The sequence below is a fragment of the Meles meles genome, chromosome 6 (assembly GCF_922984935.1).
Source record: "Meles meles chromosome 6, mMelMel3.1 paternal haplotype, whole genome shotgun sequence".
In the NCBI taxonomy this organism is placed as follows: domain Eukaryota; kingdom Metazoa; phylum Chordata; class Mammalia; order Carnivora; family Mustelidae; genus Meles; species Meles meles.
The window spans coordinates 5,231,583-5,259,518 of NC_060071.1; the positions used below are offsets into that span (position 1 = coordinate 5,231,583).

The following is a 27,936-nucleotide window of genomic DNA, read 5'->3' on the forward strand; positions in this document are numbered from 1 at the left end:
GGACCATATTCTGAAGGGCATAATAAGGAAACACTATAAAAAGGAGGAAAGCAAGGGCATTTGCACTTTAGGAGGAATATGCTGCTGACAGTGGGGAGCTGGCTGGCAGAAGAGGGAATAGAGATGGTGACAGTCTGAGCCATGTGACAGAGGTGATAGAGACGAAAGCAAGGCACTTCAGAATGCCGACTGGATGTAGGGCGTGAGGCAGGGAGCCAGGCTGTGTCCTGAAGGCCAACGAGCACTTGCATTAACAGACAAGACAGCAGGAACAGCCCGTGTTTAATACATTATATTCGAAGTGTCTGCAGGGTTTACAGGTGAAAACGTCCATTACACAGCTGAAAAGACTGAGTCAAGTCATCCACAGTCTGGTCTGGAGATGTACATTTACAGCTCTTGGGCAGTATCAGGTGAGCAGGAATAAAAATATCGAGAAAGTGTGGGCAAAGGAAAAAGGGAAGAGGTTAAGGACAGAATTCCGTAGAATACCAGTACTTTAAGGGCAGGCCACAAGCCAAAAAGGAGAAGGGACATCCCTAAAAAGGGCAAAGAATCCCCTAAAGAAAGAAGAACTTGCAAAGAACAGAGGCGGGGAAGCCAAGGGAAGGAAGCTTGGACAGTTCTCCTGCTTTAGCGACCACTTCTCAGATAGGAGGGGGGCTGAGCAGTTTGAATCGGGCGTCTGCCAGTGAATCTGGGAGGGGACAGGCCAGACCGTGCATCCGTGGTGGCAGTCTGGGTCCTGCTTTCATCCCACAAGAACACTTTGGGCCACTGCAAAGGACGCCTTCCTCCAACCCTTTGGTGCAAAGGAGTTTAGCTGGGTAGACAGGAGAAAAGAGAGGGCCGTCCTTTTATTTCAAGCCTTATTTATTTATTTATTTGACACAGAGAGAGAGAGATCACAGGCAGGCAGAGAGAGGGGGGGAAGCAGGCTCCCTGCTGAGCAGAGAGCCCCATGCGGGCTGGATCCCAGGACCCTGAGACCAGGACCTGGGCCAAAGGCAGAGGCTTAACCCACTGAGCCACCCAGGCACCTGATTTCAAGCCTTTTAAAAACGTTTATTTTTATTATTTTTAAAAATTTTATTTATTTGACACAGAGAGAGAGAGCACAAGGAGGGAAGCTGCAGAGAGAGAGAGCGAGGGAGAGAAGCAGGCTCCGGCAGAGCAGGGAGCCCTGCGTGGGGCTCCATCCCAGCACCCGGGGGATCCGGACCCGAGATGAAGGCCGAGGCGTCATCCACGGAGTCCCTCGGCTGCCCCTTTCTTAAACTTCGAAGTGGATCTATTTAATGCTGAATTTCATCCCGGCCCATAAGCACTTGTTTCTTCTGTAACACCTTTTTCTCCCGTGCACCCTCTACTCTACTCTGGTTTAGGAATACCTCTTCTTCCCGGTCAATCGGCCCTTTCAGTCCGTGACCTGCCCGTGGGGCGGTGGCCCGCAGGGCGGGGCTCCAGGGCGGGGACGGCCTTCCCGGCTGAGCCGAGAGGACCTGCCTCCTTCCTTCCGCCTCCCTAGGGCGTCGCTGCGCGGGGCGGGGCCAGGGGGTGGGGCCCGGGGCGGGGCCGGACGGCGGGGCGGGGCCTCAGCCCGCCGGGCAGCCCGCGCACTCTGCAGGAGCTCCCGCTGCCGCCGGCCGCGCCTTCAAGGTCTCACCGCTTCCTCAGCAGAGACCCGGGCTCGGCCGCCATGTCCGCCGCGGACGAGGTTGACGGACTGGGCGTGGCCCGGCCGCACTATGGCTGTGAGTGCGGGGGCTCTGCGGCACCGGGGCTTGGGGGCCGGGCTCGCTGCCTCCGGGGCGCCGGTTTCCCGGGGGCTCGGGCGGGCGGGAGGGTGCGGCAGGGCGGCTGCGGGCCGCGCGGACCCGGAAGAGCCGGCCGGGCCGGGCGGCGGGAGGGAGGGGTGGCGGGCGGCGGGGCGCCCAGCCGGGTCTCCGAGGAGGTGGCGAGGACGCGGGCGGCCTCCTCTCGGGGGCCGGGACGCCAGGACCCTCGGCCCCACCCAGCGCCTCCCGCCTCGGAGTCCGCCTCCGGGAGCCGCCGAGATTTGGCGCGGGGGGGACGACCTCGGGTGAGGTGGCAGGAGGCCGGGGCAGGGCGTGTCCCGGAGACCCGGGCTCCGCTCGCGCTTCGCGGGGAGGCGCTGCCCCGACTGCTGCCTGCGAGCGGGCCCCGGGGTGCGGACCTGCCGGGCCCCGGGCCAGCGGAGAGGGGCGGCCCCGGGCGGGCCACTTCACCTTTCTCGGGCTTAGTTCCCTCGCACAATTTCAAAAATTAGAGCAAGCAAGAAAGAAAGAAAACAAAACCCACCCCCACGACTTCCTCATTTTCCGAAGCTCCTCTTCTGCCGCTGTCCGTGGAACGTCGTCGAACTGTAGGTGGGAGAGCTGGGCCGCCGGCCCAAGGCGCGCCCCTCGGAGCCCGGAGGTTTCGTGTCTAGTGTGTGTTCTCGGGATGAGGGTCCGTTCTTAGGGTGATTTCACGCAACAGTTATGTGTGCGGTACTGTGTCACTTTGTGAAATTAAAGATGAGTAAGATGAGGCCCTGCCTCCCAAGAACGGTTTAATCAGACGGGGACAGGTGCACAACCTAGTGACAGTCAGGTGCAATAAAGATAAAAGGGGCAGAACCGGCCCGGCAGTTGGGTGGGTGAGGGGGGAAGGCAGTGGGAACACAGGTAGCCGCATTTCAGCAGGGAGCCTTGAAGGACGGAAAGTCCGACGGGGCAGAGGGGGGTCAGAGAGGAAACTCGAGGAAAGAGCATGAATTAAGGTCTTGAAGGGTAGAAGGGCACAGTGGTGGGATGAGGAGGGGCAGGGAGAGGGAGAGGAGTTTCTACAAACAGTTGGGGCCAAACTGGAAAAGGCCTTGAGTGCCATCCCAAGGAATTTGGAGTTTATGCCCTACCCTGGGTGTCCCTGAAGGAGGCAGGTTGACACGGACTGCCTGGGTTTGAATCTGGATCTAAGCGCTGGTTAGTGGTGGAGCTAAGAGCACCCAGCCTGTGAACTCATCTGTAGAACAGGAGGGATGATCCCAGGACTGCTGCGGGGCTTCCGTGAGAGGAAGCACGGAAAATGCTTCCCACAGTTACTGCTGTTTAGTTCTCAGTGACTGCTGGCTTTGGTTATTAATAAAAAAAGGGAAAACGACATGATCAGCTCTGTATCAAGAGAGAGTCTGGCAGATAGACCAGAGCAGATCTGGTCCCAAATCTCAAGTCCGTATACTTTTTTCAAGTTACAATAAAATTTATTGTTTATATAGTAAATAATGTTTATATTATCATAGGGGTAAGATGAATGTATTTGAAGCCCCATAATTGCCGTTTTAGGAAAGTCATTGTAGTACGTCTGGCTGTCCATGTATCTCCACAGGTTACCCTGCCTCTCTCGGTGACTAACAGGAATTTGATGCTGTGGCATTCTTTTATCGCTCAGAAGGCTAACAGGTTCTTGTGTTTACATTCTTTTCTTTCATGTTTTAGCTGTCCTGGATAATGAGAGACTCACTGCAGAGGAGATGGATGAGAGGAGACGTCAGAATGTGGCTTATGAGTACCTTTGTCATTTGGAAGAAGCAAAGAGGTAAAGATTGGCCGGCTGGAGAGAACGGAGCTGTTGTGGTGTGAACACAGATAAAGATCTCTTTGAATGTGTTGTAGGTGTGACTGGAGGAGGCTGGTAGTTTGAAGGAATAAGTATAGGTAGGGTATTTATTCATGGGAGCAAGTAGCCTTGATGGCAGTTTATTGTGAAACTCTTTGATGGGCACTGAAGTATTCTGAAAAATTTCCAGATATGTGTTGTTTGGTTTTGTGTTTATGATGCACGTTTTGGGCACTACCAGCTGTTTGGGAGAAATAGCAGTTTTCTTTCCTTTTTTCTTTTTTTTTATTTTATTTTTTTTTTTTTAAAGATTTTATTTATTTATTTGACAGAGAGAGAGATCACAAGTAGGCAGAGAGGCAGGCAGAGAGAGAGGAGGAAGCAGGCTCTCTGCAGAGCAGAGAGCCTGATGTGGGGCTCGATCCCAGGACCCTGGGATCATGACCTGAGCCGAAGGCAGCGGCTTAATCCACTGAGCCACGCAGGCGCCCCTTCTTTTTTTTTTAAAGTAGGCTCCATACCCAACATGGGGCACGAACTCAGGACCCTGAGATCAGGAGTCACATACTTCATGACTGAGCCAGCCAGGTGCCCCAGAAAGAGCATTTTTGAAGTTTGAAGTTCCTGTCCTTAACGTTTCACGGGTTCTTCACTGATTTTAATATATGAATTGGATTCATTTTCTGCTTGGTAGTGCTCTGGGAATAGGCCCATCCATTTGGCAATGTTCAAAGTTTACCAAAGTCAGCATCCTCTGCTTTCTTTGTAAAGTGAGCATATAGGGCAGCTTTCCTTTTTTCAGATGCTTCAGCGCCTTGCGGTCTTACTCATAGAGTGTCAGTTCGCTATCAGTGGTTCATTTCTTTTGTTGCCTGTGCCCCTTTACGAGGCCCCAGGGCAGGTAGATGTAATTATAGATCATGTTTCCTATATGGGAGCTTTGGTGGAAAAGGCCAGCATGGGATAATGGAAGGTATTTGTGATCAAAGTCTAATGAAAATCAAGGGTGTTTCAAATGGTGCTAATAAACAAAGGTATTTTTGTTTGGTTTGGTTAATTCTGAAAATCTTAAAACAGTCTAGGGAAGTTCAGAGAACAATACAAAAAAAAAATGCTTGTATTTCTGAAGTTACAAGTGTGAGTCCTTTTCCTTTTCCTCTCAAAAGACACAGTTGGAGTCCCTTTTGTGCCCCTCCCTGGCCCCATTTTCCTTTTTCTGTCCCTGGTGTTACCTCTCACATGCTTTAGGTGTCTTGAATCCGGGCTTCTTTCCTGAACTTTAAAGCTTTTCCTTTAGACTAGGGGGAGGGGATTAATGATGATTTAGGTGGGAAGAATGATAATAACACTTATTTTTCTAAATAGAAGGTTTAAACAGCAGGAAGTGAATATGTAATTAGAAAAGGGGATGTTTCAAAAAAAAGGGTGGGGGGATGTTTCTCATACAAAGTTTGTAAGGGCCCCATGGAGGGGAAGAAGATTAAGTCCTAGAACTAGAACTAGATCCAGTTTTGGAAGGGCAAAGAATCTGAAAGCTACAGCTGGCATCTGGGAGACCATCTTGTGTTCTGTGAAGCCTTTGGTGTCTCTGTTGAGGTGACTTGGGAATGAGAGGGAAGAACCCCAGCTCCCTTCCTTCCTCCATCTGAAGCACTTCTGCTTTTGTTTTAATCTTGGGTTTCCACACTAAAATTCCCTTTGAACACAGGCTGTCCTGGCTGCCACTTCCTTGTTCCACTGATGTAGTTCAGCTACTCCTCTGTTGGAACTCTTTCATTCCAGCGAGGACAGCAGAGCCTGCATGTGCATGGTCTACTTGTAGTTTTTTTAACTGAGCAGTAAGTAGCTTTTTTAAAAAAGTCAATTCAGGGGGAGCCTGGGTGGCTCAGTGGGTTAAGCCTCTGCCTTCAGCTCAGGTCATGATCTCAGGGCCATGGGATTGAGCCCCGCATCAGGCTCTCTGCTCAGCGGGGAGCCTGCTTCCCCCTTTCTCTCTGCCTGCCTCTCTGCCTACTTGTGACCTCTGTCTGTCAAATAAATAAAATCTTTAAACAAACAAAAGTCAATTCAGGGGTGCCTGGGTGGCTCAGTTAGTTAAGCATTTGCCTTCGGCTCAGTTCCTGACCCCAAGGTCCTGGAATCCAGCCCCACATCGGGCTCCTTTGCTCAGTGGGGAGTCTGCTTCCCCCTCTTCGACCTCCCCTCCCCACCACTTGTGCTAGCTCTCTAACAACAACAACAACAAAAAATCAATTCATACAGTGGTTCTTAACCAAATGTGTAGTTAGTTAGATCATCTGGGGAACTTAAAAATACAGATATTTGGGCCTTACCATAGAGATTCTGGTTCAGAAGATCTGGGCTGGAAGGTCTAGACATCTGTATATATGTATATTTTTAAGATTTTATTTATTTATTTGTCAGAGCACAAGCAGAGGGAGCAGCAGGCAGAGGGAGAGGCAGGCTCCCTGCCGAGCAAGCAGCCTGATGTGGGATTCGATCCCAGGACCCTGGCATCATGGCCTGAGTCAAAGGCAGACGCTTAACCAACTGAGCCACCCAGGCTTCCCTACATCTGTATGTTTTAAAGGCTTCCTGTGGTTCTGCTGGGCCCCCTTCACGGAGAAGCAAGGTCCAGAAAGCTTTTAGAACTCGGCCTTGTGCTGGGTTATGATAGTCTGAGCGGAACGGTGTTTTCTGTCAGTCACATTTCCTTCTCCGAGTGCTGTATTAGCAAGGCACGTTTCCATCTGTTCTGGAGTGCATTCCTCTCTGTCCGGTGTTTTTCCCAGAATTGAAAAGCAGCCTATTTCCTTAACATCCATGATTACCTGGAGGGTTCTTTAGCTGGACGCTTTTGCAAACTTAGGAAGTGACCCAGGCAGTGAGACATTGGTTACAGCCTTTATTTTTTATGCTTTGGGTTATAAGGAAGGGTATAATCGTGGCACATTGCCCTCTTGGCCTGGCGTTGTGGAAATGTGCCTGGTTTATTTTCTGGAGGCAGTCACAGGATGCAGCGGTGGTGGTGGTTATTGTTTAAAGCTTTGAAGAGAAAATCAACTTTGGAGGCGTGTATTCAGATTGTACTGCCAGAAAGGGCTCGGAAGAAGCCCCTAGAAAAGAAGACTACAATCCCTACTGGCCATTGGAAGTGGGTGCTGCCACCCCTAAAAAGCGCTTGAGGTAAACCACAGGCAAATCACCTGCCCTTCCATATTAGCTGGGGCTTCAGCTCCTCTTGGGTTTCCTGCCCTGGTGAGCTGGGCTCCACCTCGTGTGCGACGAGGGCCCCACTTTCCCGTCTAGCCAGAGCCTGGCTTACCTTTTCGGATTGGCCCTCATCCTGTTTCCTTCACAACCTCCAAACCTCCCAAGTTGGAGGAGCCCCAGAGTCTGGAATTTACACCCCTTCCAAGTCCAGGGAGAAAGATCAGAGAGATCCAAGGGAGAAAAGGTTCCCCTCTTTGGTTCTATTTATAATACCGATGCTCCTCCCCTTCGAGTACAGGGGCTCCATTGTGTATCCTAGAACACTCCGTTTTCTCCCCTACCTGTAACAGAGCTCCTTCCCCAGAAGAGAGGAGATTGTGTAGAGAACGTGAATATGAGTGCGTGGAAACAGTGAGTGGAAGGGTGCTCGTAGAGAAACGACAGTGTGTTGTGGTGTGGGTTTGTGTTTCCCTCAAAGGTTAAGTGGGAGAATTCAGGAGTGGTTCCATAGAAGAGTGCACCGGGAGTGGTTGGAAAAAAAGAGAATATAGAGATTCTGCTTTTTCCTATGTTTTGGAGAGTAGCTTTAATATGGAAATGAGTAAAATACCATCTGAGGATTCAGGGCTTTTTGCTAAGGACTGCAGAGCAGACCAGGGACTTTAAATGTGGTTTTTTTTTTTTTTTTTTAATTAAAAAAAATTTATTTATTTATTTGACGAGAGAGAGAGATCACAAGTAGGCAGAGGGAGCAGGGGAAGCAGGCTCCCCACCAAGTATAGAGCCCAAAGTGGGGCTCGATGCCAGGACCCCGAGATCATGACCTGAGCCAAGGCAGAGGCTTAACCCACTGGGCTACCCAGGCTCCCTAGTATGGGTGTATTTTTATGGGTTTATTTCTATCTTTTTGTCTGTTCTGATGGTGCCTTACATTTGTTTTGGCTAGGGGGCTGTTGTAGAGGTGAATAACATTTCCACTTGGGGAGGCAAAATTTAAATGCATGAGGTACAAGAAGTGCTCGAGTCTTGTTCAGAAGGAAGTAATCGAGGGAAAGGTCAGAATGTCCACGTGAGCAGCCCCAAGAAGAGAACACATCGGGCCGCGCAGAGCAGGCAGCATGCAGGTGAGGACAGTGCCTGAGCGGAGCCAGGAGAGAATTCAGTTGGGTTAAAGGTCACAGTAAGAAGGGTGATCCCAGCAGTCTTTGAGTTTGACTATGAAGTGTGCCTTCTTTCAGAGGCTTGGTGTCTTGGGCCACCTTCCTCTTGCTGTGTCCCTGCCCCAGCCGAAGGGGGAAATGAGAAAGTATCGTGGAAAGAAATCCAGTCTTGAGAACAAATTCTCTTCTGTGCATATGTCTTTGTTGTTGGCATTGAGCAGGATGGGCTCTTCAGATCTCTTCTCCTCTTCATGGGATCAGAATTCTAGTAACATCTGGGTATATCCAGGCTGGCACACTGTGATCATGAAAATAAGTTAAAGACATTTAATAAGGCGAGAAAATAAAAAATGGATAGGTGAGGTGGCTCAGAAAAACAGCTTGCCCACCAGCTTCTAGAATTCCCAGCTGGAGGACTATCACTTCATTTGTAGGAGGCTGATCCATGCTCTCCTCTTACAGATGGGAAAACTAATTTAATTGCCTCATGAGACCCTGTGTGAGTAAGGGGGCCACGTAAATGTGGTTACTTAATGGTACATTTGGCTACAAGCTGGGTATATTCATGTATTCATAGTTATTAAAGTGAAGTATGGGGTGGGATTTAGTCTTAACTCTTTTTTTTTTTTTAAAGATTTTATTTATTTATTTGACAGAGAGAGATCATAAGTAGGCAGAGAGGCAGGCAGAGAGAGTGAGAGGGAAGCAGGCTCCCCGCCGAGCAGAGAGCCCGATGTGGGACTTGATCCCAGGACCCTGAGATCATGACCTGAGCCGAAGGCAGCAGCTCAAACCACTGAGCCACCCAGGCGCCCTTAACTCTTTTTTTTTAAGATTTTATTTATTTATTTGAGAGAGAGAAGAGATCACAGAGCAGGGGGTGTGGCAGGCAGAGAGAGAGAGCAGGCTCCTCGCTGAGCAGGGATCCTGATGTGGGGCTCAATCCCAGGATCCTGGGATCATGACCTGAGCTGCAGCAGACACTTAACTGACTGAGCCATGCACCCCTAGTCTTAACTCTTAAAATGATGACACAGATGAAAAAAATCTCTATTCTCTTTTCTGAAGCTTACCTTGGTGCACCTGCCTTGGATAGATTTACTAGTAAGAAGTTGGTTGCATTTAAAAGTGTATTGGAGGGGCGCCTGGGTGGCTCAGTGGGTTAAAGCCTCTGCCTTCGGCTCAGGTCATGATCCCGGGGTCCTGGGATCGAGCCCCACGTCGGGCTCTCTGCTCCGCGGGGAGCCTGCTTCCTCCTCTCTCTCTGCCTGCCTCTCTGCCTAGTTGTGATTTCTCTCTGTCAAATAAATAAAATATTAAAAAAAAAAAAAAGTGTATTGGAGCACCGGGGTGGCTCAGTGGTTAAGCATCTGTCTTTGGCTCAGGTCATGATCCCAGGGCCCTGGGATCCAGCCCTGCATCAGTCTCCCTGCTTAGTGAGGAGTCTGCTTCTCCCCCTCCCTCTGCCTGCTGCTCCCCCTGCTGTTCTCTCTCTCTCTGTGTCAGATAAATAAAATATTTTTTTAAAAGTGTAAAAAAAAAAAGAAGTATTAAAGTTCAAACTAAGAGTGCTTTTGCACATGGTAATAATGTTACAAATGGGAAGATTAGCTCCTAGTGTAGCCAGGAAAATGTTTTACTGCTGTTTACCCTGTGGTGTAGCTGAGACACTTAGCAAAAGTTACAATTTACAAATGTGGAGAGTAGGGTCGCCTGGGTGGCTCAGTCAGTTAAATGTCGGCCTTCAGCTCAGGTCACAATCCCACAATCCTGGGATGGAGTCTTGCACCAGGCTCCCTGCTCAGTGGGGAGCCTGCATCTCCCTCTGCCTGCTGTTCCCCCTGCTTGTGCCCATGCTCTCTTTCTCTCTCACTCTGACAAATTAATAAAATCTTTTTAAAAAAAGATTTTAAAAAGATTTTTTTAAAATGTGGAGAGTAACCTGATACATACTAGGCAGTCAGCCATCGTTAGTACTGAGCGCTAAGTACTAAGAAAGGTCATATGACTTTAGTCTCATAATACTTATAATTAAATAAAACAGACATTTTAAAAGTCTGGACAAAACGTTTTTAAAATCTTGACCGTTGAGATATGTGAAGTGAAAAGAATGAGGACTTTCAGTTTTGGCAGGTGTGATTTCTGATTCTGGTTTTGCAAGTTGTTTAAGTTGCAGAGTGAATTGGTTAAGCATCTGCCTTTGGAGTGAGCCCAAGTTTGTACTTTGCAGAATGGAGACACCCCGCATCTTACGGAGGTGTCTAAGGTGCGGTGAGGGCTACGTGCCCGGCACAGTGTCTGAGCTACGGTGGGGCTGCAGTGAACACTCAGTAGGCATATTGTCTGTCCTGGCCCCTGGGGCAAAAGCAGATGTAATACGAAGATGATGAAGTGTTAGTAAATGTTTCTGGAGAATTATCTGGGCACTTTCAAGGTCTTAACGGTTGGTAGCTCTAGTTTTTCACTTCAGATTTAAGCTCTTGTTTGGAAGGAAACGCCAGATATAGAGGATACCTCTAGGGAGTGGAGTGTGGGGGTGGAGGGTGTGAGAAGAGTTTTCCTTTTTATTTTAGAACCCTTTGGTATGTTTAAAATGCTTTTTATAGTGATCATAAGTTTTGTAATACAGAAGAAAGGAAGGGCTTAAGTAAAAGGAAAAACCGTCTATATAATTTTTAGATAGTGGCATTCACAAAGTTAGATTTTTAAATTGCTATAGTATTGTCTTAATTACTATTTTCAGTGGTTACATAACATCCACAAGTTATTTATGCTAATTCCAGTTTAAAATCATATTGCTTTGATTGCTGGATAGTTTAAACATTTTTCCCATGTACCTGTTATCAGTTTTATTTTATTGATCAAATTGTTGATGATGTTTGTCTAGTAGGGTCATGAGGTTAACTTTCATGAACTGTCTTATAATATGGATGTCAACCTTCTGTTGTATTTTTTTTTTTTTTAAGATTTTATTTGCTTATTTGACAGAGATCCCAAACAGGCAGAGAGGCAGGCAGAGAGAGGTAGGGAAGCAGACTCCCTGCTGAGCAGAGAGGCCGATGCGGGGTTCGATCCCAGGACCCTGAGATCATGACCTGAGCCCAAGGCAGAGGCTTAACCCACTGAGCTACCCAGGCACCCCAAAGCTATCTTGATTTTAGCTCCATACAAGTAACTTTTTTTTAAAAATAATTTTTTATTATTTGAAACTTGGAAAATTCTTGTTTCTCAATGTTTCCTCGAGTTACATATTAGAGTTGATGTTGGCTTGGTAATTTTGTCTGTGATGTGGAAACTCTTGATTTATGTTATCTTTTTTGGTTTAGCTCTAGGAAGTTGTTGAACCTTTGTTAATTGGTTCTGATTTTTTATTCTGATTTATTATTGGTTATTATTGGTTTTATCTTGGGGTACCTGTTGGTAGATTAGATCTGTATAGTTTGTTTTATGGCTCTTTATCATTTTGTCTATTTATGTTAAATCAGCATTCTAGATATGTGTCTCCTATCTTCTGATTTACTGACTTGATTTTTTTTAAAAGATTTTATTTATTTATTTGACAGAGAGTGAGAGATCACAAGTAGGCAGAGAGGCAGGCAGAGAGAGAGGGGGAAGCAGGCTCCCCGCTGAGCAGAGAGCCCGATGTGGGGCTCGATTCCAGGACCCTGGGATCATGACCTGAGCGGAAGGCAGAAGCTTTAACCCACTGAGCCACCCAGGCGCCCCCTGACTTGATTTTCTAATGTCTTGATTTTTTTCCTGGTTCTGTTAATGACAGTTGCTCTGTCCTACTGCAGTTTTCATTTTGGACTGTTAACTCCTTTTCCCTCTCTGTTCTTGTTAACAGATGAAGTGGTCTTTAATTAGTTCAAGAAGAATAGTGTGACACATAGAGTATTCTTTTCAGGCAGAAGAAAGGAGCTCGCAGCCAGGAGTTGGGTTAAATACTTCACCAGTTCCCCGTATTTTCAGTACGTCTTGGAGTAGGTGTGACCACAGGAAACTGTGTTAGTTGGCTGGCTAAGTGTATGGATTGTCCACCAGTCAAGGTTGGGAAAGTCTAACTGGGCTAAGGGGCCATCCATCTGATCAACTTTGGCGTATATTTCTTCTGGTCTTCGAGGTCAGAGTAATAGTTGTGTTTATATATTTTAATGTTCCCAATGAAAAAATAGTAAAAATATATTTGAGGGCCTACATTGGCATGTTCTAGGAATTTAATTTTCTGGCTTTGCATGGTGACCTGTCCCTGATTTCGGCATAATTTCTTCTGCTTCAAAGTTTAGCACTTTGGGGATATCTGTCGGTGGCAGGACCTGTTTTGAACGTTTTTAAGCCTTGTGGCAGTTTTTAAGCCTTGTGGCACTTGATGAAGTCCTCGCTATTTCCAACTGAGCTGCTGAATAAACTCCTTCACGGGAAGTATTTGTATACGAAAGTGCTGGTAGGCAAAGTGAGACCATCCGGAAGTGATTCATCTGACTGGGGCTGTTTGTTTAAAATTTGGGACTTGGTTGCCTAGAGACGGTATCTTTGAGCAGACTGAGGGAAGTGCCGCTTGAGTCCGGAGGCTCGGCTCCCCACCTGATTGAACCATGACTCTGCCGCTTGGTTTTTCTTCCAAAAAGAAGAAATCTGCTGATCTGATCTCTGTGCCTTGACGTGTGTGAATCAAATATCGTAAACATATAATAAGTGAGAGATCTGGTTAATGCTTTACTTTGGAGAAAAAGTTTACTTGCTTAAGCTTGAATGTTTGTAAACTTTTTTCTTCTATTTCGGGAAGAATTACTTTGTCATTTTTTAATAAGGCATTTTATTACAGAAACCTCAATAGATACTTTTACAACAGCTAAAAGGAAACAGACTAAAACCCCAAAACCCAACCCTGCAGTTTGCAAGGACGTCATACTAGAAGGTATTTTCTTTCTGCCCCAAGATCATGGTCCTCCACTGCCTCTTCATTGTCACCCTCGGGACCGTTTGTTACTATTTCGTGAGCACTCACTGCGCTGCTCCAGGCACCGTGCTCAGCGCTTTCCGGGTGTGCTCTGACCAGCTAGTCTTGAAGCCCCTTGAGGTACTTATTCTTATCTACATTTAACAGAAAAGAAAGCAAGGCTCCGGAGGCTGACTCGCCCGTCCAGTAAGTGGTAGATCCGGATTTCAGGTTTGGCAAGTACTTACAGGGTCAGTCTGCCACTCAGTCCTACTGCTTCTAAAAATAGTGACAGCAGCCGTCACTGCCGGTAACGCAGCAGAGTGATGATGGACTTGATGTACAGCACGACTGTGAGATAGGCATTATTTTTACAGCGGGGAAAAAATGAGTTAGTATCCCTTGTCTGCTGGTCTTGTAACTCTCCGTGCACTTCTGAGCCTGCTCTGGGTGACCCTGGTACTCCTGGTGCTGGCAGCCTCTCTAGGCCTGGAAGGGGCGACATGTCAGCCCACTGCTTAAGTCTGCTGGTTCCTGGAGTTGGTAACTGCCAGGCGTCCTACAGGTGAGGTACTGTCCGCGCCTGCCTGCCGCTTGCTACGGTCTCTGGCCTGCCCCTCTGACTGTCTCAGGACAGTTCTCTGATTGTCTCATGTCTTTGTTTTGTTTTGATTTGTCTCATAGCTTAGTGTCTGACTAGAGTGTTGGACTCTGTCTTATACTTTCTTTATTCAGTGCAGAGCTAAAGATAGTGATGGACGTATGTAAATAGCTATTAAATGTTTATGGATCGGTCAAAGATTTATTCATGCTTGTGAGAGATGTAGTAAGCATAGGGCCTCATGACCCTATGATCTCAAGGTTGTGGGTTTGAGCCCCAAGTTGGGTGTAGAGATGACTTTAAAATCTAAAAAAAAAAAAAAAAAAAAAAAGATAAACGTAAAATCTAAGTTAAGGGGATTTTACAGGTGTCTAGAAGCATGATACTGGCCTGTGACAGATGTGTATGGTTAACTTTTTTGACCTAACTCCTGCTCACAAAGACTTTCCCTGGAAGTGGAAATGGATGCGTAGAGATGATGGAGTAAAATATGGGGGCTCTGGGGAGGCTAGAGAGTTCCCAGTTGGTTTTCTTGTTCACAACCTGGTATCTGCTTTTGATCCAGCTTAGAAAAGCATTTCTTCTTCCCACTTGCTTGTTTTTTAAATAATGACCTCATGCAGACAGGAGTGGCAAATTGGATTGGAAATTGCCTTGGATCGTTTGGCAAGAGCTGTATTTTTCGATGTTGTGGGTGGAGGAAAGTCCTGTCTAAAGGCCTCTATTTCTTCTTTACTCAGAATACCTTCCTGTTGACTCACTGGAAATCATAACGAAAAGCAGAAGGAGCACTGGAGAGGCAGCTGCCAGCCCAGGGCTTGGCTTCTGTTGGGGCAGATGTCTGGGGACGGAGAGGATGCTGGCTTTAGGCAAAATTTTAAGACTTTTGTAGTGGAAGGAAAATACTATTGTTGGTATGGGTATTTATCCATAATGTAGAAAATATCTGTTTCTAGGGATCATTACTCAGCCTCATAAAAATCAAAATATTTTCTAGAATAGGATTAATTAGTGTTCCTAAAAACTGAAGCAGAAGGAACTGAAATGAAGTATAAAGGGAGGGAATGGGGAAAAATTAGAAAAGGAAAAATTGAAAAGAAGGAGGAAAAACCCATGATCATCGTAGTAAAATGATAGGAAAATAATTTAAATAGAAAAAGCCTCGGGGTGCCTGGGTGGCTTAGTCTTTAAGTGTCTGCCTTTGGCTCAGGTCATGACCCTGGGTCCTGGGATAGAGCCCTACATCAGGCTCTCTGCTCAGCGGGAAGCCCGCTTCTCCCTCTCCCACTCCCCTTGCTTGTGTTCCCTCTCTTGCTGTCCCTCTCTGTCAAATAAATAAATAACAAATCTTAAGAAAAAGCCTCACAGTATAGCCAATCATTTCATTACAAATAAAACATATGCCGAGTTCTAAAAGCTTTCTGGACCTTGCTTCTCCGTGAAGGGGGCCCAGCAGAACCACAGGAAGCCTTTAAAACATACAGATGTAGGGAAGCCTGGGTGGCTCAGTTGGTTAAGCGTCTGCCTTTGACTCAGGCCATGATGCCAGGGTCCTGGGATCGAATCCCACATCAGGCTGCTTGCTCGGCAGGGAGCCTGCCTCTCCCTCTGCCTGCTGCTCCCTCTGCTTGTGCTCTGACAAATAAATAAATAAAATCTTAAAAATATACATATATACAGATGTCTAGACCTTCCAGCCCAGATCTTCTGAACCAGAATCTCTATGGTAAGGCCCAAATATCTGTATTTTTAAGTTCCCCAGATGATCTAACTAACTACACATTTGGTTAAGAACCACTGTATGAATTGATTTTTTGTTGTTGTTGTTGTTAGAGAGAGAGCTAGCACAAGTGGTGGGGAGGGGAGGTCGAAGAGGGGGAAGCAGACTCCCCACTGAGCAAGGAGCCCGATGTGGGGCTGGATTCCAGGACCTTGGGGTCAGGAACTGAGCGGAAGGCAAATGCTTAACTAACTGAGCCACCCAGGCACCCCTGAATTGACTTTTGTTTGTTTGTTTAAAGATTTTATTTATTTGACAGACAGAGGTCACAAGTAGGCAGAGAGGCAGGCAGAGAGAAAGCCTGGGTGGCTCAGTCAGTTAAGTGTCTGCCGTCTGCTCAGGTCATGATGCTGGGGTCCTGGGATCAAGCCCCTCATCCAGCTCCCTGATCAGCAAGGAGCCTGCTTTTCCCTCTCTCTCTGCCTGTTGCTCCCCCCCCCTCCCCGCTTGTGCCCGCTCTGTCTCTGTCAAATGAAATCAAAACAAAACAAAACCCAAATAACATGCAGGTCAGATGACCTTTAGAACAGCTATAAGGAAACAAAATTTACTTACTACTTACTGGACTATTGTAACAAAATGTCTTTCTGCTCTGAAAACATACTGTTCTATCATTAGTTTGGACAGTGTTTCTTACAGTACTGTTTTTTTTTGTTTGTTTTTTTTTTTTATTTGACAGAGAGAGATCACAAGTAGACAGAGAGGCAGGCAGAGAGAGAGAGAGAGAGAGGGAAGCAGGCTCCCTGCTGAGCAGAGAACCCGATGTGGGGCTCGATCCCAGGACCCTGAGATCATGACCTGAGCCGAAGGCAGCGGCTTAACCTACTGAGCCACCCACGTGCCCCTGGACAGTGTTTCTTAATCATTGGTTGAATTGGTAGTGCTAAGCAGTGGTTTGACTTTGAGGGTTTTCCTTTAAAAACTTGAGAATTCCCCCCAAATATTTTTTAGGCAGATTTTAGTTTTTTAACTAAAACTTTTTTCCTAATCATTAAAAAAAAAAAGATAATACATGAAGCTGATTCTTAGAGTCTGTGCTGGGGTATACAGTGAAAAGCTGTGTCCCAGCCACCCAGTTTTTCTCCAGGTGGAGCCACTGTCAGGAATACACGTGCTTCAGTATTCAGGACGTATGGATGCAAGTCTCTTGTGGGACTTGATCCTGGGACTCCAGGATTATGAGCTGGGCTGACAGCAGTCGCTCAACCAGCTGAGCCGCCCAGGTGCCCTAGAGTGCCTCATTTTTGTCTCCACATTTGCACAGCTCTTCTGTGTGTAGATTTAACCTACCGGTGCACATTTTTCCCCAGGTTGCTACTATAAATAGTGTTCTAGTTAGCAACTGTTTGTGTTTGCCATCTCGCACTTGTGTGTGTTCTTGGAGGGTAAATTTCTGAAAGTGGAATTTTGGAGTCAAAGCGAAGGTGTACATTTAGTTTTGATAAGTATTGTCAACTTTCTCGGTGGGGGGGTTGTTCCATCCTCAGTATAGGAGAGGGCTGGCTTACCCATAATTTTACCTGCCTGGAGTATTAATAGTTTGTTTGAGTATTTGTGAATTTTGTAGGTGAAAAATGGTATTTCCTTGTAGTTTAATTTTCAGATTATCTAATTTTGAGTGAAGCTGAGCATCTTTTTAAAAAATTTTAATTAATTTTTTCTTTCTTTCTTTCTTTTTTTTTTTTTTTTTTTTTTAAGGTAGGCTCCACACCCAATGTAGGGCTCGAACTGTTAAAACCAACAGAGCAACCAGGCATCCCTGAGCATTTTTTAATATGTGTCTAAAAGCCGTTTGTATTTCCTTTTCTGTCAACTGTTTTAGTAGGACTCTTTGCTCATTTTTCTGTTGAGTCCTTGGCTTTTCTTTTCTTTTTTAAGATTTTATTTATTCATTTGAGAGAGAGTGCAAGAGAACAAGCACAAGTGGGTTGCGGGCAGAAGGAGAAACAGACTCTCTGCTGAGCAGGGAGCCCAATGTGGGCTCGATCCTGGGATTCTAGAATCAGGACCTGAGCCAAAGGCAGATGCTTAACCAACTGAGCCGCCCAGGCAACCTGAGTTTTTGGCTTTTCTTACTGATTTGTAAGAGCTCTTTATATATTGAGGGAATTGACTCATTAATAGAGTCAATAGAGAATTAAAAAATTGACTCATTAATAGAATGTGTTTTAACGACATAGTTTTGTTTCATTTTGTTCAGTTTTCCCACTAATGCTATTTCCCATTAAGGGAACTGCTCTATGCTGTACCTAGACACTCCATTTGCAACTATACCCTAGTGTAGGATGTCACATTTTATCACTATTAAATCTCATCATTAGATTCAAGGTATTTTGAAGGCAGAACTGTCATGCTGTGTATTAACCATCCCTCCAGCAATAACGCAAACTCGAATTCAATCAATACACATCACTGATAAGTGCCAATAAAAATGTTTTACCCGTAACACTCCCTAAAGAGCTTTCTTTGAATTTAAAACCTAACAGCTCCTTTCTTCATTGAGATAAAATTCGTAACATAAATTCACCATGTTTAACCATTCTGAAGTATGCAATTCAATACTTTTTCGGTATGTTCACAGTGTTGTGACACTACCATGACTATTGAATTCCAGAAAATTCTCACCCCCAGAAAGCCCACACCCATTAGGCAGTCACTCTTCATCTAGCAGTTCTTTTTGAATATGGTTTATTCAACCAGCTGTGTATCTTAACCTCCTTACAACTTAGTCCACATTTATCCAACCTGTCACTAAAGTTGCATGAGATGTACTTGTAAATGCCTTGCTAAAACCTACACATTACTGTGTTTCTCTGATTCACCAATCTGGTGACCCTGTCCAAGAGGAAATGATGTTAATGTGGAAGGGCTTGTCTTGGGAAGTCCTGGCTGAATCCTAAGCGTCACTTCTTTCCTCACTAAGTGCTCCTAAGCCATCTCTTCGACGCTATGCTAGGAATTCTGCCCGAGACTCGTTTGCTAGACTACAATCTGTGATACCTTCTTTTCCTTTTTAATAATTAAATACATTTGCCCTCCTCCACTTTTAAAAACCACATTAAAAAGAAAACAAAGCAAAAACAAAAAAACCCCATTTCTGTTCTGCCTAATGCCTTAAAGATTACTGATGACAGCTCAGCCATTATACCTACAATAATGGCTTTAATTTAAGCTAAGCCAAGAACACGAGAACTCGAAGAATAGAAAGAAACTACAGATAAAACATGTAACAGTTGAGAACTGACCATAAACATGCCCCAAATTCTTACTTGAAATAGTCCCTCAAATCCATTATTCTGGCAAAGAACAGCATTTCCCAAAACAATATATACTGGAACAGGAGTGCATGAATAGCTCAGTCAGTTAAGCATTGGGCTCTTGGTTTGGGCTCAGGTCATGATCTCTGGATGGTGAGATCCAGCCCCAGGACTGGCTCTGTGCTCAGCAGGGAGTCTACTTGAGCCTCTCGCTCTCCCTCTGCCCCCTGCCCGGCTTACATTCCCTCTCTCCCTCTTTCTAAAGTGAATAAATAAAACCTTAAAAACAAAAACCCACAACTCTGGAACACCAGTCCTTTTAAGAAAGATGGTCTGTGAGAAGGGTCTGATAGTAAACTAGGTTCGAGAAATACTGTTCACACTATCTTCTCCCTTGGAGAGTCAGAACTTACAGCCCATGATGAAGATTAACCCACAGAGGAAGTAATCTGTTTAATTTGGCTTAATCCATAATTTCTGAAGTTTGACTACTAAATGCTTGCTTTCTTAATGCCATAACACTCATTAGTAAAATATACCTCAAAAAATAGTGATCTGGAAAGTCAGCCACACAGTTTTCAAATCCTGAATTGTATTCTCCTTTAGCACAAAGAATAAATTACGGTAGTTTGGCAAGTTGATTCATCTCTAAACAGTATATATGCCAAGGCTGTTAATCTAAAACCTGTTTTCCTCAATGCCAACTTCATTACACACTATTAATCTTTTTTTATGGCACAATACAACTTGCTTGAATGTACTCTGGAAAATTCTAGCTAATTTCTCTAAAATGATCTTTTTATGTTAAATTAATAGAAATGTGGCATATGCAAAAGGAAGAGGTTCTTTCACTGTTTTGGTCAGGGGTACCTGAAGTTGGTTGTCAGGCCTGGAGGCCATAATTTAAGAGGGATCTTGACAATAGTCTAGAGTAGGAATGGTAGATAGTGGTGGGATTCTTTCACACCTGCAGCAGGCCCTGCTGATAGATCAGAATCCTTTTCAACATAAGACCTGAGGAGCCACTCCCAATCAGTGGGAGTTGGTCCACTGGTTGAGACATGATTGTTGCTCAAGGACTAGAGCATGTTGAATGAGCCTGACCAGAATGATCAGAGGTCTGTAAGTTACGATGTATGAAGAATCATTGAGAGGACTCAGATTATTTAATATGGAGACAGGAGTTAGGGGGACTCTAGAAATGTAGAATCTCAGAAGTGCACTAGTCGTCCAGTATAGAAATTCATTCAGCTGTTAACATCTTGCCTATGTTATTTTTAAAAGATTTATTTATTTGAGAGAGAGAGAGTGCAAGCACACGCACAGAGGGGAGGGGCAGAGGGAGAGGGATAGAGTCTTAAGCAGACTGTACTGGGTGCAGAGCTCGATCTCATGACCCTGAGATCACGACCTGAGCCAAAACCAAGAGTCAGATGTTTAACTGGTGTGCCACCCAGGCTCCCCGACATTTTGCATACATCATTAAAAAAATCCCTGAAAAATGGAAGAGGGGTTCAGTTTGTCACGTGTGGTCGCAGAGGAACAGAACCAAGCAATGGAAATCTGCTTAATCTGAGGAACTTTTTTTTTAAGATTTAATTAATTTATTTAAGAGAGAGAGAGAGGAAGAACAAGTGGCAGATTGAGGGAGAGGGAGAAGCAGGGTCCCCATGAGCCAAAGCAGATTCTTTTTTTTTTTTAAGATTTTTTATTTATTTATTTGACAGACAGAGATCACAGGTAGGCAGAGAGGCAGGCAGAGAGAGAGAGGAGGAAGCAGGCTCCCCGCTTGAGCAGAGAGCCCAACACGGGGCTCGATCCCAGGATCCTGAGACTATGACCTGAGCCGAAGGCAGAGGCTTTAACCCACTGAGCCACCCAGGCGCCCCAAGCCGAAGCAGATTCTTAATCGACTGAGCCACCCAGGCTCCAAATACGAGGAATTTTATAACAGTAAGAATAAAGATATGGTGGGGCGCCTGGGTGGCTCAGTTGGTTAAGCGGCTGCTTTCGTCTCTGGGCATGATCCCAGGCTCCTGGGATCAAGCCTTGCATCAGACTCCCTGCTCAATGGAGAGCCTGCTTCTCCCTCTCCCTCTGCCTGCTGCTCTCCTGCTTGTGCTATCTCTCTGCCAAATAAATAAATAAAACCTTAAAAAAAAAAGAGTAAAGATATGGTAAAATCTTTACCAAATATAAGGAACTTTGTAACAGTAAGAAATCTCAAAAAAAAAAAATTCCCAAAAAATCTGCTTTGGAAAAATCCACGTTGAGAAGGTTTTTAAGCATAGACTATACAACAGCTGATGGAAGATCGTTCTAACCGGAGTACTTCTTGAGTTACTCAAAACAGTTTTTATTTTCATTTCCTGTGCTACTAAGAGGTACTTTTATTTTAAATGATAACATTTAAAAAAGAAGAAAGATTTCATGATTTATTTGAGAGAAAGAGAGCACGAGACAGGGGAGTGGAAGAGGGAGAAGCCGGGAGCCTGACCGACGTGGGGCTGGATCCGAGGACCTCGGGATCATGGCCTGAGCCACCCAGGCGCCCCTAAGTGACTTGATAACATTCTATTGCTCTTCTTCTTCTTTTTTCTGACATGGCTGAAACAGTGGGGAAAAGCACTTTGTATAAAAATAAAACAGGTAGAAAGCATTTCTGGGCTCTGTGCAGGCCCCTCTGAACTAGAACTGCAGAAGATGACAGCAGCTTAACGCAGCCTGTCCTTAGGGGTGTGCAGATTGACCGGACAGATAGGGCATCGCCGTTTCAGAAGTTACTCAACATCAAAGGCTGACAGGTCTAACTGATGTCACAAGACGACCTAGCTGCCAGTGAAATGATGCAGTTAAATGTGTGAGAGTTTAGATGAGGGAAAGGTTATTTTATGGCCGAGTTTTGCAAGATAAGATGAAATTAGAAGGGAGAGAAGACAAAGCATAAATACACATGTTTTTGTGTCCTTTAGAGTTGAGACTGTCTTTTTCTCCTTGGTATCCCGGAGCGCCCCTTCCACAGGGCTTTTCCACAAAGTAGATGCTCATTTGAATTGGGGCAAAGCGTGTGCAGTGTGGGAGTTGGGGTGGTGAAGGGAATTTCAGTATTGTGGGGATAAGAGCTTATGATGATATTAGTATTAGTACTTGGTTATGATTGAGACCTCAGTACTGTAGTCCTGAAGCCAGAGGGAAGGAACACCCTTATATACTTAAATAACTATATTAAGAGGTTAAGAGGACAAGTTTATTTATTTCTTAAAGATTTTATTTATTTATTTGACAGAGAGAGCACAAATGGGGGAGTGGCAGGCAGAGGGAGAAGGAGAAACAGGCTCCCTGCAGATCAGGGAGAGCCCAATGTTGGACTTGAACCCAGGACTCCCGGATCATGACCCGAACCGAAGACAGTTGTTTAACCGACTGAGCCACTCAGGTGCCCAAGAGGTCAAGTTTAGAGGGAGTTTGGAAGAAGGAGAGCTTATTTCCAAGGGTAGATCATGGAAGAGTGCATGGAGGAGGTGACTTTTGAAAGGAACATTTGAATTGTCAGATGTGAGGCTAATCAAAATTTTACCAGTCTGTATTCTCAGTAGTCCCCTCCATCCCTGGCTTCTCGTTATGGCTTGATGACATTTACTCTCTCTACAAACTCTTAATTTCTCTGATCCTAACAAATTTATCCCATGTCATTTAGCCTGCCAGTTTTACCTTCCCTGTAGCAATTGGAGAAGTATCTTTCTTCCTAACTCTTTTTTTTTTTTTTTAAGATTTTATTTATTTATTTGAAAGAGAGAGCACAAGAGCATAAGCCGGAGGGGGGGGGTGGTTGAAGAGGCAGAGGGAGAATAAGACTCCCCGCTGAGCAGGGAGCCAGCCGTGGGGCTTGATCCCAAGATCCTGAGATCACGACCTGAGTTGAAGGCCAATGCTTAACTGACTGAGCCACCCAGGCACCCAAGTCTCCATCTTCTATGCATAGTTTGGATCTATCCCTTCTGTCTTCTAGGGTCGTTATTCCAGTATTGTTTTCTTAACTATAACTTATGTTTTTTTCTGCTGATTCTTTTCTCTGTAGTAATAAACATCCTCATCCATTCAAGATCTACTCCCTTAATACTAGGCCCTACTCTGATTATTGTCCCTTCTTTTTTTCTTTTAGGAAAAATTTGTCTTTACTCCCTGTTGTCCACTTCTTTATCTTGAACTCCTGTGGGTGTGATTTGTGTGCCCTTTTCCCCCACTGAAATTTCTCTTGCTCGAATCACTGATGACCTAATTGTTATGTCCATTGGAAAATTTTCAGTACTATTTGAGAGAGAGAGAAAGAGAATGCACCCACACACAGAGGGGGGAGGGGCAGAGGGGGAGGGAGAGAAAGCATCTTAAGCAGGCTCCAGGCCCAGGGAGAAGGCCAATGCAGGGCTCAGTCTCCCGACCCTGAGATCATGGACCTGAGCTGAAATCAAGAGTCAGATGCTTAACTGACTGAGCCACACAGGTGCCCCAATATGTAGCTTTTCTTAATCTCAGTGGCATATGACAGTCTACTCTGTTCACTTCATGAAATTTTCTCCCTTTTAACTGGGTGGCTTTTATACCTTTTTTTTTTTTTTTAAAGATTTTATTATTTGTCAGAGAGAGAATGAGCACAGCGGTGAGGGGGGGGGGGCAGCAGGCAGAGGGAGAAGCAGACTCCCCACTGAGCAGGGAGCCTGATATGGGACTCGATCCCAGGACCCTGGGATCATGACCTGGGCAGAAGACAGATGATTGACTGACTGAGCCACCCAGACTCTCTAGCTTTTCATACTTTTTGAATTTTAACCTTTGTACGTATTTGCCTGTCAGAGAAAGTAAAGTGAAAGTAAAGTTGTACCTCCTCCAGGGAACACCCACCCTTACCCCAGGTCTGAGTTAGATGTTCCTGTCTTGTGTTTCCGCCACTCCTCACCACCGTATCTTTTTTATATAGCTTTTCACAATATATTATAAATGCTTTATACTTTTCTCTTCCCCAATATACTGTGAGCCTCAGAGGGCAAGGAGTATGTCCTCAGTGAGTATGACAGTTAACCTCTCCATGATCTGTTCTCACTAAGTACTAGATCTGAAAATTAAATTTCTGACCCATGACTTGTTCCGCAGCCTCCCCTTGTTCCCCCGCCTCCCCTTGTTCCCCCAGGGCTCCAGCAGCTGCAGCCGTAGGCGCTGAGGACTGGGAAGTGCTTTTGTAAAGAAATAACTAGCTGTCTTTTGCCTGGTAGAGGACTGTCACCTGGTCCTTTTCTCTCACACCGCTCATGGCCAGCCGTGACCGCAGCTGCTGAGATTTCGGATCACCTGAGGTTAGCTCAGCTGGAACATTTATTTTATTTTTCCACTTAAGGTTAAAAGGTCTTTCACGCTTTGTGATAGATGGTAAAGTAGAGACGGAGGGCTTGATAGGTCAGCGTGGTAGTGTTTCCCTGGGGTCCACATTGGAAGACTCTGGGAATGCGCAGCTAATCCTCTTAGCCCAGGGACTCTCTAAAAAATCTTCATTGAAGTAGTAATTTACATGCCATAAAGTTCTCCTATTTTTTAATGTACAACTTAATGATATTTAGTAAGTTGACCAAATAGTGCAGTTGTTACCTTAGTGTAGTTTCTATCACCCCAGGAAGAAGGGGGCTCTTGAAACAGGATAACCATTAACATTTAATTTCTGCAGGTAGACTTGATACAATTTATCCGTAGACTTTTTTTTTTTTAAGATTTTATTTATTTATTTGACAGACAGAGATCACAAGTAGGCAGAGAGGCAGGCAGAGAGAGAGAAGGGGAAGCAGGCTCCCCACAGAGCAGAGAGCCCGATGTGGGGCTCGATCCTAGGACCTTGAGATCATGACCTGAGCCGAAGGCAGAGGCTTTAACCCACTGAGCCACCTAGGCGCCCTGTCCATAGACTTGATACAGTTTATCTGTAGACTTGATACAAATTATCGGGTTCAGCAAAGAGTAAAGTTTCCCTTCTGTTTCTCACTCTTTCTTACAGCTGTTCAGATTGGCTTAATTTACACTCAAGTTTTTTTAAAGGAGAAGCTGTCAAGGTTTCTCATGTGCTTGCAGGGCTTATCATTTCTTGCTTGGATTACCGCTAGTGCTTCCCTCGATCTTCCTCACCCCTTAGGGTACCACCTCATCCATATGATCCATCCTGCTCAGAGTGACCTCTCAAGTTATATCTGACCATTTCATTCCTTTCTTCTTCTTCTTTTTTTTTAAGGAGCCTCCATGCCCAGTGTGGAGCCCAGTGCCCAGTGCAGGGCTTGAACTCAGAACCTTGAGCTCAAGACCTGACTGAGCCTCCCAGGCACCCCTGATCATTTCATTCCCATTTCAGATCCCTCAGAGGGTCTGCACATTCTCTCCCCTTGATCTGACATGCTCGCCCCCCCTCACCACCACCACCACCCCCTGACCCCACACACAGTCCTTCAAGACCTAAATGCCATTCTCTCTGAGAAAGTAGCACTAATGCCCTTCCTTCTTCAGCTGGTCAGGAGTTCTCAGTCGAATACTCTGCCTTTATTTCTCTGAAGACGCATTCGTACCACGCTGGGTTGAAATTACTAGGCTGTTTCCAGTGCCTCCATGGTGCTTGGACATGTTGGCGTCTTAGTAGAATCTGATTGCCAGGAAGAGTCTGCCCAGCTTGGGACGTTTTCAGCAGCGAGTAACCCTGGCATGTGGGGGCATCTGCTGTGCAAGCGGGGTGTGGTGACCAGAGGAGCAGCTCCTGGAGGAACCGAATCTCGATGGTTCAGAGTAGTCATTTCCGGCATTGGTATGTTCCCCTCTGTATTGCACCGAGCTGGGAAACCACTGAAGTCACGTGCTCAGCAGAACTCGTTGAACTTGTTTCCTCCTCACAGACCCCTAATTCACATTCCCACCCTGATTCTTTTCTCCCAGTGCGTGCTCGAGGCCTGGGCTTGTTTCAGGGCTTACCGCACCAGGAGTTCTCTGAATACTGGTTTCTTTGTCTTGCTACGGGGTGGAACGGGTACGGCCCAGCCTGTAGTCCCTTTGACAAATGCTCTCGGCAGGACAAAGAAGGCAGGGTACTGGGTGTTCCTGGGATCTGGCTCTTGCACACACGTCCTCCTGTATGTGGAACACGGGTGCACAGTGCCTGTGACTTAGGGCCTGTGGGTGTGTGTTTGCATATAGTATCTCAGTTAATGCTCGCAACTACCGTGTTTCTGTGGACAGGAAACAAGCTCAGAGGGCTAGTTAGGTAAGTTGTCATTCTTACTTCCTTCCCTCATTACTCAGGGAAGAACTGGATCTGTTCCTCTCCATAGCTGGTGCCCCTGTGTTCTTTAGAACATTGCCTTTTTCCTTGGCTCTTTTTTTTCTCGTCTCTTCGGTCCCCTCAGCACTTGTTTGCTTTCTTGCAGCCTGCAATTAAGTGCCTCTTCCTGAGTCATAAAGAGAGAGAGGTGCTTCCTAGGACATGCCACCACCTCAGGCCAACCCTTTCTCCATTCCTCCAATTTCTCTTCCCTTCTTAAACTTCCTGAAAAGGAAGTCTGCCTTGGCTGTTTCTAGTTCCCCCTAGAGCTTGCTTTTCTGGTTGTAATCTCCCTTTCCCTGCTCACCACTCCACTAAGATGCCCCTCATGGGGGTCACAGATGGCCTTCTTCCCTCTTTGGTACATCCTTTTCCCTAGGCCATCCGGCTCTCTGCAGCATCGAAGCTGGTGACCTCTCCCAGCTTCCTGCAAAGTTCTCCTTCCCTGTGGTCATGTGATTCTCTCATGTTTCTCCTTTTACCTTAGTAGCCCCTGTTCTTTGTAACACACACCACTTAAGTGTTGGTGTTGGTGTTCTCTGAGGCACAGTCTTGACCTTTTTTTTAAAAATTAATTTATTTATTTAAGTCACCTCTGCACCAAACATGGGGCTCGAACTCATGACCCCAAGATCAAGAGTCACATGCTCCTCTGACTGAGCCAGCCAGGCATCCCTTGGCCCTATTTTATGTTGCTTTACGGTCTGTTTCTCTGGTGAGCTCATCCACCCCCTCACCCGCCATGGTGCCACTCTTCACGCCTCGTCTCCAGCTGGGTCTGCCCCTGAGTTTTTCAGACTTGTGTTTCCACTGCCTGCAGGTTGTCACCACCTGATGTCCTCTTCGTGTTTCGAGCCGAACACGTTTCCGGCCTGAATTTATCATTCTGGCCTGCTTCTGCCGGCGGCCCCGCCTCGCTGACTGGCATCCTCTTTCATTTAGTCATCCGCGCCACAAGTCACCACATCATCTTTTAAAATAAAACAACCTTTTGCCTTTTATAGAAGTTTCTGAAAGTTTACTAAACATGGTACATGTTGCCAGATTTTCTTCTGGAACAGTGTGAGAATGTGGGGTTTCCCCACGTATTGGACAAAAATAAGTCGTTATTGTTCCTTTTTATCTTTGCCAGTCTGATAGCCAAATAATGGTGTTATTGTTACTTTAATTTGCATTTCTTTGATTCGTAGTGAGATTAAGAATTTTACCTGTAATTATGGCCATTTACTTCTTTTGTGAGTTGCCTGTTTATGTTTCTAGATTCTTCTAGGGAAATACTTGTCATTTTACTTATTTCAAGCATTTAAAATGTATATAGGAGATTGTTAATTTCTTGTTATGTTGCAGATTTTCCCTCCAGTTTATCTTTTCTCTAAAAAATTTTTTTAAATTGCCTTAAGTTTAATTTTTTAAAAATATTATATATTTACTTGTCAGAGAAATAGAGAGAGAGCATGATAGTGAGCACAGGCAGGGGGAGTGGCAGGCTGAGGGAGAAGCAGGCTTCCTGCTGAGCAAGGAGCCCGATGTGGGACTCCATCCCACCACCCTGGGATCATGACCTGAGCCAAAGGCAGGCACTTAACCAACTGAGCCTCCCAAATATCCTGAAGTTTAACTGCTTTTTATGTAGCCACTTTATTTCCTTTTTTTTTTTTTTTTTTTTTTTTTTTTTTTTTTTGTCGAGCCTAACGCAGGGCATAAACCCAGCCTGAGCTCAAGGCATGAGCTAAGATCCAGAGTCAGTTCCTTAACTGACTCAGCTACCTAGGCGCCTCTCCCTCTTCCTTTATATCTCCTGCCATAAATTTGTTTGAAAAGGCTTTTCCCATTTCAGGATTGTACAACCATTCATCTGTATTTTTTTCCTCCTTTTATCTTACTCTTTAAATTCTCTAATCCATAAATTAAAATTTAAAATTTTCTTTTTAAAGATTTTATTTATTTGACAGAGAGAGAAATCACAAGTAGGCAGAGAGGCAGGCAGAGAGAGAGGAGTAAGCAGGCTCCCTGCAGGGCAGAGAGC

General features: G+C 45.5%; 1 protein-coding gene across 1 annotated transcript in view; it reads left to right on the top strand.

Moving 5' to 3' along the window:
- The first annotated feature begins 1,600 nt into the window (after positions 1–1,600).
- The window catches only part of IQGAP1 (IQ motif containing GTPase activating protein 1), a 103,685-nt gene continuing 77,349 nt past the window's right edge, over positions 1,601–27,936 (top strand). The window contains exons 1-2 of the mRNA XM_046007996.1: positions 1,601–1,754; positions 3,501–3,600. Coding sequence (XP_045863952.1) covers positions 1,700–1,754; positions 3,501–3,600 — 155 coding nt within the window. The 5' untranslated portion in view covers positions 1,601–1,699. The remainder of the gene's footprint in view (positions 1,755–3,500; positions 3,601–27,936) is intronic.